Raw genomic sequence first — 10,260 nt, forward strand, 5'->3', positions numbered from 1 at the left:
AATTGTTTGGATGTTGGGAAATTTTTTCTATGGAAATCAAATTTTCCATCATCAGCTTAACTCATTTTCCATGGATTTTTTTTTAGCAATCCGACCAATCAACGATCCATTCCTCCAAATCCCACTATTTCAAAGGAAAACAAGAACTTTACAGAGGATGAGAATGGACCAACTATTAAATCTTATATGGATATTTTTCTTTTACCTGTTTCACTGGGTAATCCATTATTGTATAACTTCCATACCAAGATAAGCATGATTAATGGTATCGGCCCAAGTGTTAATAACACGAACTTGACTATCGTCTAGAGGGATTTAACATAGATTTTTCAAAGCTAAACGGAGTTGCTTCGGAGGATTCTGATTCCTATTTTATCTGCTCAAATAAGTAGGAGAATGAGTAGTTTTCAAACGAGTCTTTAGTCTTGCTTACTTTTATAATTTCACAGATACACAATCAATGTCTTTACAATCAACAGCCCCCCCTCTCCTATAAACAAAATGACATTCCTAAACTCAGAAGGGGAGACGGATTAGAAGAAAAACCATATTAATCTCTTAATGTTGCAGTTAATTGAAGGATAATTAAGAGATAAAGCCTACGCTCCGTCGGGCTGGAGAAAGGGGTTGGCAATCTCATCAGTCCCGTCAGTTGGGGATACAAGCATCACAGCGGTCCCTCGACAAACCTGAAACATAGTAAAATAATCAGTAGGAAAGCCACTCTTTTGGTTTTTGATTTATTCAATCTTTTTCCCTACCAAGCAAGAGTAAGCTACTCTGTTAACAAAATACGACACTTAAATAACTGGACAAAAAGAGTTCTGAAGCACAATAAGTGCAGAATCTACTCGCAGGAGCGCATGTGTCGCCCATTCTTTCTACTTACTCGTAGTAGGTATTATATGGACATTTTAATTTTTAGTATTCTGTTGTGCCAACAATTTAAGCCACTTTGGAGAATCTTGACACACCAAGATGCCCCAGAACATGTACATGTATACGTGTCGTGTCTTCTTGATGTGATGAAAAGGTGTCAATCCTTTCCGAGTTAAAATTGTTTATTTTTATTTTTTTAATTTCAGTTAGAACAAACAAGGCATGTCACAAAATAAATATTCCATATAACTTACTGCAAGAACAACAAGAAACAACATGCATTTAAAATTATTACATGAAATAATATTGCAAGAGTGCAAGACTCCCATTTGTTTTAATTAATCCTTTCTTAGTTCATTTTTTTTCCAGTTGAAATTGACTGGATCTCTTTTTATTATTTCTCTTACGAGTTTATTTTATTTACTCAATATTTAGTTTTGTTCAAAGTATCCTCCGCGTCTAGATTTCAAGAGGTAGCCATGGTGAAGACTTGAGGAAACTTCGACACTAGGCACGCCATGTCCCCAGGTAACAATGGTGGGAGAAGACACACATGTTTTCAAGAAGTTAAGAGTTCAAAATGATGCTACATGGCATGCGTTCCTCACATACTTTAAAAAATGGACATAAAACCACAAGACATTCATAGACAAATAAAATGTTCCTACTTGCACCCACAAGCAACTTGATGCCAAGCCAAATGGGTTAAAGGACAGCAACAATTGAGCATACAGAAAAGTTGAAAAAAAAGGGCAATGGGCACTTCAGTACAAAAAGGTTTTGAAGTGTAATCATAAGGAATCATGAAGGTAGGTTTACTGTGTTTTTGCAGAATTTTATGGCCGACTCAAAATAATCAGCAGAATTCCTAGAGTTATCAACTAGAAGAATATAAATTTCAAATATTTTCACAAAAGGAGATTCAAAGAAATTGATGGATATCAATAAAAAGAAAGATAGAAATAGATATACTCTTTAAGTGTAGCAAAGAACTTAAGTTTCGTGTTCAGATATTTTCTTAATTGGAAAAGCGCCATTGTTTTTTTCTTCCAGGAAGGGAACTGATTTGTAGATAAGCTTGTAAACTTGGCTATAATATTAAATGCAAAAATTAAAAAAACAAGATAAACCTCCGCATTTCATTGAATCCCACATCTGTAGAAATGGTGTATCGCTGGTAGGGTTCCGCCTCACCATAGTAGAGAGTTCTGCATAATTTTAACAAATGTGGACAGTGTATGTGCCCTTTATTTGATTTTTACTATTATAGCCCTCAGGTAGATATAATGAGACATCTGATGTATAAAGAAAAGCACCTGACAAGCATAGCGGTTATTCACTAGAGTTCAGTGTCAGTAATGATATTTCAAACCTTACAATATTTTATGCTCTGATTATTTCAAGAACTGAATTTTTATAATATAACCCGAACAAATTTCAGTGAAAAAAAATCTAAACTCAAGAACAGACAAAAGAGAGCATACTATTAGGCCAAGATGTCTGGTCTGATCAGTAATCTTCAGTGGATCATCTGGATCTGCAGCACAGCAACAATAAACACAAAGACTCAATCACCTCTTCATTCATAGAAAGCTTTATTATGTCACCATGCAGCAAAAGCAGTTTCAACAAGGAACAGCAAGGCAAGGTGTCAATTGTTTCAACATGGTGAGGTAGCATGCAATTACCAAAGATTTGTAGGATTTAAGGGATAGCTCTGTCATGGTTTTTGCGGCCTATCCATTTACATCATCCTTAGGATTGGAAATCAGTTGCTAATGGAAGGTGTCAACGGTTGAAGATGTTGTCTCCCACCCCATATCCCATCCCATAATATGATAAAGCTAACGTGTGTGTGCGTGTGTGTTTTTTTTTTTTTTCAATTTTTCTGAGTAAATGGGTGTTATATCAGACCCTCTTATTGGGAACTCTATTTCCATGTGATCAGATTAACTTAGGTTGCTGTTTTTTGGGTATTTTGTAGCAGATTACAGGATGTACCTCATATTTCTGTGCTCTTTGTTAATAATATTTTCTGTTATCATTCAAAAAGAAAAGGCATTGTCATGGTTGAGTAATGGCAGTTTAATTTACAGTTGGTAGGTGTGGTCATCACTGTTTTATAAAAACAAAAATAGACTTTGGTACCCAATAAGAGGTGGCATCATGATTCATGATATTAGAAACAAAAGAAGTACAAGGAAGAACGGCGGTAAATATGGTGGGGTTGCTTCCAAAAATGAAAGAAATGTATTATAATTATTTTTCTCTTCCTTCTGATATATTAATAAGGAGCAGCAAAACCAAAATCATAACCCGACTAATAATTACAGCGACTGAGCGCATAACATATTGAATCAATCAAATTAGCTCTTTGATGGACATCTGCAATCATATCCAAATCCAATTAATGGATTACACAGCATAAATACCTCTTAGAAACTCTATTGCTTCATCCAGCACGAGGTTCAGCAGTTGATCATATCCTTTCAAAGTCCCTGTGACTATAAGAATAAAAGATCATTCAGTTGTGTACCCTAAATTAGGTTAAAAGTTACAAGCATGGGAACCACAGCAGTCCTAACTAACGAAGGGCTCCGGCTACCATACCATGGCAGCAATTACATCCAATGATATGGTGGTAGGCTGGTAGCCAAGAGTCTGGTCCATTGCTGCTGACCTCACCATGATTGGATGAACCTAACCTCTTGATCAATGCCCGGTCAAGAGTTAGGTTCATCTGACCATGGTAAGTGGGGATGTGCAAGCAAGGTAGTGACCCCACTAGATCAAGGCCCGCCACCATATACATGTTCCACATGTACGGTTGGACAGGGATGAGGACTGCCGGCAGTGCCCACATCATTTTCCAAATTATAATAAGATCGTTTAAATCAAGAACTGGGGTTGAGCCTCTAGCTCAGCTGGTAAAGATTATGTTCTTTCACCTGAGGTCAGAGGTTCAATCCCAGCTTACCTATAAAAAAAAGCATTTAAATCAAGATCTCCAAGAAAAATATGCATGGCCAAGACTCCAACATCGTACTCCTAACCGACATATAATTGAGACGGGATGTCAAAAGACGGGAAAAAAAGCACAGACAATGGAGTATATTCTATTTACAACTAATCTTTTGTTTGTCAAAATTTGAAATAACAAGGACACTTCATGCAAACAGCAATGAAAATGGTAACTAGCCTGAGATCCTGCACACAATGTTAGGAAATAGTTGCTTAAAGACTTTATTTCCACAAAATAAAAGAGAACAAATCTCAATTTTTACATTTAGTTCCAGTAATCAGTTGAAAGGTAAAAAAACATAACACCAAGAAGAGACTTCTGATGGTCTTTACAGTACTTATCACTTTGTTGGATTAGTTACAAGTTACAACTATATATATATATATATATATATATATATATATATATATAGGATAGAGTTGCTGCGCTCGAGCGCAGAAACAGGGTGGGGCCACATTTTGGGTGGGATCCAAAGGATTCATTTGATGGACCCTTTCATGGGTAGGGTGTCCACCAAAAATCAGCTCCATTGGATCACCTTAGGGTGTCCATTTGTGGGGCCAAAAATGGACAGATTTGTGGACAAACAGTCTCTGTCCATTTTTGGCCCCACAAATGGACACCCATTGGTGATCCAATGGAGCTGATTTTTGGTAGGCCCCCCATCCATGATGGGGCCTTCCAAATGAATGGTTAGGATCACCCCCCCAATGCCCCCCCCCCTTCCCCCTCGAGCGCAGCAACTCTTTTCTCTCTCTCTCTCTCTCTCTCTCTCTCTCTCTCTCTCTCTCTATATATATATATATATATATATATATATAGAGAGAGAGAGAGAGAGAGGAAAGTGTTTCTAAGCACATGCTCAAAAACACATGTGGCCCAAATTTTTTGGGGGATCCAAAGCATTCATTGGGAAGGCCCTTCCATGGATAGGGTGTGTACAAAAAATCAGCCCTATGGGATCATCCTAACCCTGCCATTTGTGGAGGGAAAAATGGGCGGAAACATGGACACACAGTGTCTGTCCATTTTCCACTCCAACTTTGATTGGGTTAGGATGATCCTATAGGGCTGATTTTTGGTACACACCCTATCCATGGAAGGGCCTTCCAAATGTTGGATCCCCCAAAAAATGTGGGCCACATGTGTTTTCGAGCATGTGCATAGATAAGTTTATCTAAGCACGTGCTTAGAAACACTATATATATATATATATATATATATATATATATATATATATATATATATATATATAGAGAGAGAGAGAGAGAGAGAGAGAGAGAGAGAGAGAGAGAACGGTTCCTACACATATGTGTAGATAAGTTATCTACACACTAGCTTAAAATACAGTGGGGGCCACATTATTTGGGTGATCCAAACCATTCATTTTTAAGGCCCTCACATAGATAGGGTGTCCATAAAAAATCAGATCCATAGGATCATCCTAACCATTCGAACTGTGGAGGCAAAAAATGGACTAATTTGTGAAGGTTTAAAGACATCCATTTTACCTCCACAAATCGTAGGGTTGGGATGATCCTATGGATCTGATTTTTTGTAGACACCCTATCTATTTGAGGGCCTTTAAAATTGATGGCTTGGATCACCCAAACAATGTGGGATCCCACTGTATTTTAAGCTAGTGTGTAGAGAACTCTCTACACATATGTGTAGGAACCGTTTTCTCATATATATATATATATATATATATATATATATATATATATATATATATATATATTGCACATCACTGGATGGCGGTATGTGAAATATACGGCGGTTTGTGAAAAAACAATAAAAACAGTTAAAAGGGTACAAATTTTGAAAGAAGTATTATATATAATGAATGGAAGTTTGAAACCCACAAAAAGGTGTAACAATATGCAAGTTAAGTCCAAGGGAAACTTATATTTGTTAAAAAATTACATGACAAATAAATAATCAAAAGGATTCAATCTTCAGAAAAAAGTGGTAAAAAATAATGGAATTGAGTTGCAGCTGATGAAGTTTAAGCAATAATGGCAAATCTAGACTGACCTTGTCTTCCACCAGTCAGCTTGACTTGGACACCCTTGTCAACAAACTTTGCTAAATCTAAAACAGTTTCCTTTCGCCCTGACTAAAACAAATTAACAGAATATGAAATGTTAGATATAATGCTTATTATAATAGTTGAAACAACTGCACAAAAAACACAATAGGCTGAAAATGATCTTAAACAAATGATATTATGACTAGAAATTAAATCAAACAACTCAAAAAAATACAAGAGAAACTTAAACATCAATATCATTGAGAACTAGGAGTGAATTGTAACTTCTCCTTTAAAATAGCATAAGGAATTCATATTGCAAGTAAACATGGGCATAAATACAAGACAATGGAACTGAAAGAACCATTTCAAAGTCTTTTTATTTTTTGCATGGTAAAAAATCATTAAAGAATGGGGACCAAGATGGTACTTAACATTAATATCATTGATAACTACGAGTGAATTGTAACTTCTCCTTTAAAATAGCATAAGGAATACATATTGCAAGTAAACATGGGCATAAATACAAGACAATGGAACTGAAAGAACCATTTCAAAGGTTTGTTTTTTTTGCATGGTAAAAATTCATTAAAGAATGGGGACCAAGATGGTCAAATACAAGAAAAAGAACCCAGGAACCATCTGACAATTAGATAAAGGACTGTATTAAAAACAATGGCTTAATCTTTTGTTTTTGAACAATGAGATAGAGGATTGTATTAAAAACATAAGCAGTCAACTTAACTCAACTAAGCCTTTGTCCCAAACTAGTTGGGGTCGGCATTAAAAACATAAGCAGTACAAAGCTAAAATAGGGCAATGAGATGACCCAAGGAAAGTAAACAGGAAAGAATAACAAACAACAATAGCAAAGCTTGCAAGAAAGAATAACAAACAAAAATAACAAAGCTAGCCCAATATAAAGTCTAAATGATTGATTCTTTAGTAGCTAAAGTGTTCATCACATCAATGACACTCCTCAAAATGTACTTAAACAAAGACAACTCCCTACAAATATCAAGAAATTCCTAAACAACCTTGCTAATCTCCAAGAAAAATCATCCGCAAAAAACTAAAATTTCTAAATCTAGAAAGTGACATAGTCCTCGAAAGAGCCCATACATCAGAGTGCACTAAATCAAAATGACGCGAGACTCGACTAAGGACCCTAGAGGGAAAAGACACACGATGGTGCTTCCCAAGTTCACAGCACTCACAATGAAAACACTGAACAGAAGAGGACACAACAAACATCTGTCGAAGCTTCTGGATAAAAGCATGACCAAGACGACAATGCCACAAAAAGGAGTCTACAAAACTGTGTAAAGCAGTACGGGGTGGAGAATTGTCGAGGTGATAGAGTCCATCCACCTCACGGCCGGAGCCAATCGTCTAAGAGGGAAAGAATGAGACAGGGTAGCTAAGATGCTTAGTAATTTGACTAACAAAAATTAAATTGTAAGGAGACTTAGGTACACATAGAACAGAAGATAGAGTGAAACCAGAATATGGTGGAAGTGTACCAATACCAGAGATGGGAGTGGTGGTCCCATCAGCTAATGTCACAGAGTGAGAAGCATAAGGAAATGGGCGAAAGGAACTCAGGAAAGTCGAATTACCTGTTAGGTGGTTCGATGCCCCAGAATCAATATTCTAGGAGCTGGAGCTAGTAAGGAGAGAAGCAGGTGAACTACCTAGTTGGGAAAAACCTGCAGTGGGTGAATGGCTGCTAAGACGAAGGCGCTGCAACTCCTCATAGTCTGCCCTGGAGACTGTAAAAGTATCACTTGCGGTGGCCTATTAAACACTACCAAGAATGGAGGGCCGTGGCATAGTATCAAGGGGATCAGCCGCAACGAGATGAGCAGAGGGGGAGAGACGAAGCTCTGGATGAATGGTATAGCAAATATCGACATGGTGTCCCTCCAGGAGACAATGAGTACAATATGAGCATCAACGGACACCAGAACCTCTGCCACCACCAAAATCACGGCCACTACCACCATGGCCGTTGCGGCCTCTACCACGACCAATTAGGCCGCCACCACGGGCAAAACAGAAACCTCCATCATATTCAGCAAGGATAGATCTCTCGAAAGGGAGAGCAGTGTAAGGTCCACCCGGTAGGCATTGCTGGGCTCATGAGTAAATCTCAGTGACAGAGGGGAGGGCACCAGATCCAATCAACTACTGTCTGAAAGGCAAAAAGTCTGGTCCCAAGGAGTAGAGGTAATGAATAGCCCGAAGCTGGTCCCGCTAACGAGCAATGACCGTCATATCATAGGTGAGAGGCAGAAATGCGTCTAGCTGCTGGCAAAGAGAGACAAAACGGCGGTAATGGGTAGAAAGAGAGTCATCCCCGCGCTCAACGCAAGTCCACTCAGAATATGTAGTAAAACTGCGGGTGAGGCTATCAGCCTCAGAGTAAAGAAGAGCAATATGATCTCAAATGGCCTTGGCAGAGGTCAGGCTCACTATCGGTCGTGCTACAGAAGGAACCATGCTCTCCCAGGAGGGTGCGGATCATGGCATCATCTTGGCGCCACCTGCCATATGATGGATCCGAGTTGGAAGGAGGATCTCGCTTAATATGGGACACCAGACACCTGGCAAGAAGATAGGTCTCTACAGCCTGACGCCAGCTGAGATAATTGGAGCCATCTAATTTTTCCGAGGTCATTTGAGGAAAAAGAGGCTCCAAAGAGGGAGAATAAGTGGAAGGGGTGTACCTAGACGAGAGAGCCGTGGGTAGAGTGGAGACCCTGTCAGCGGGAGAGGGGATGATAGGGGGGATCCGTAAGGACGGGACGATATATGACACTAGAAATCGAGAAAGGCTCTCAACCACACCAGCAAAGAAGAGGCTACAAAGGGAAATACCATACAAAAAGTCACAGAAATTATCCAGTGAAGAGGCCGCGGCCCCGAAACAGAAACATAGGGTAATAGGGGAGAGAAGGACTAGCCAAAGAAAAAGGATGAGAGGCTAGGGACAAAATCGGAGCCGCAGGAGATAAGTAAAGAGACATCGAGAGGCGTTTAAACCATTGGGGAAGATAAAAAGAAAAAGGAAAGAGGAGAGGAGAAGTAAGTTAAAAAAGGTGTTTAGGAGGTCAAGTTGAAGGAAAAAGAGGGGTGGAAATGGCGGGAAGGTGTCGAAGTGAAGCCTTGGGGGGGGGGGGAAGCAAGGAAGGGCCAGGAGTGGAAGGGCGAGAGGGGCTGGAAAAGGCTTCCGGCAAGGCAAAAAAGGGAGAAGAAGGATGCGAGTGGTGTCAGGAAAGTCGGAGAGCGTAGCAGGTAGGGGCGGGAGTTGCAGGGAGTGGAGGTGGAGCCCGGAAGTGAGAGGAGCGGCAAGGATTAAGGTTTGGCTTAGGGTTTCTAGGGGTTTCAATGTTAGGGTTTAAAAGTTTGGGTTAAGGTTTCAAGGGAGAATAAGAATAAGATGTGGAGGCTTCAATGGTGGTCCCTAGGGCACCACAACCCTAGGGCTCTGATACCATGTTGAGTGAGAGAAAGAAAGAGTGAGTTAGGGATACAATGACCACTATGGCCTTAGGCATCTACACACACTTACACTTCTAACACCTACCAACCCTCATCACTTAGCTAAAGCCTCCAGCCACTTGCAATAAAGATAGTTATGCATGACAATGGAGACTGGTAAATGCTTTATTGTGTGTTAACTATGTAAGAGCATATTGATAACAATACCCAAAGTTCTAATAGATTAGAAACATGTCCATAGTATTTTGTTACCCAAAAATCAACAGAGAAACATGCAACATTAATCTTGAAAAATAAAAGTCCTGTATAGGCTCTCAATGAACTATCCATTGCACCCAAAAAAGATGTTTTGTTCTTGAAAAGCTGCCCATTGTTGGAAGAAGATCAAGACCAAAATCCATGAGTTTTAATATGGAAAAGACAAATAATTAACAAAATCTTTCATGGGTTTCAAACATATGAATGTATCAAGAATGAAATTGATGCAACTGAGGTAATGGGTTTACCATTTTCTACTGTATTTTCCCACCAGTTTCCCTTGGAAGAGACTTGTTTGCTGCTTCTCTTCTCTCTTTTCCGTTTAAGGGCAGAGAGACAGAGAGAGAGAGAGAGAGACCTGTGCCCTAGTTTTTATCTTTATGTGTTTTTAACGCTTCACTCGACTTGTGAGAGTGGGGCTCACATAATTTGATGATCTAAGCCATTCATTTGTTCCTCCACGGCTCAATTTTTTTTTCAGCAGGATGATCCTAACCGTCCAATATGTTTGGTGTAAAATGAATGGCACGGTAGAGAAACCTCCTTGAAAGTCCATTCCTAAAAA

The 10,260-nt window shown here is 39.2% G+C and overlaps 1 protein-coding gene across 1 annotated transcript; it reads right to left on the bottom strand.

Moving 5' to 3' along the window:
- Positions 1-373: 373 nt before the first annotated feature.
- LOC143890851 (sm-like protein LSM7) lies at positions 374-10,051 on the bottom strand. The gene is made up of 5 exons (XM_077395532.1): positions 9,944-10,051; positions 5,939-6,020; positions 3,312-3,383; positions 2,364-2,416; positions 374-689 (listed from the first exon to the last, which is right to left on the bottom strand). The coding sequence occupies exons 1-5, from the start codon at positions 9,944-9,946 to the stop codon at positions 600-602; spliced, it is 300 nt and encodes a 99-aa protein (XP_077251647.1). The 5' UTR covers positions 9,947-10,051; the 3' UTR covers positions 374-599.
- Between the last annotated feature and the right edge of the window lie 209 nt (positions 10,052-10,260).

The sequence above is a fragment of the Tasmannia lanceolata genome, unplaced genomic scaffold (assembly GCF_043159265.1).
Source record: "Tasmannia lanceolata isolate RefF3 unplaced genomic scaffold, GAP_Taslan_0.1 ptg000013l, whole genome shotgun sequence".
NCBI classification, from domain to species: Eukaryota; Viridiplantae; Streptophyta; class Magnoliopsida; order Canellales; family Winteraceae; genus Tasmannia; species Tasmannia lanceolata.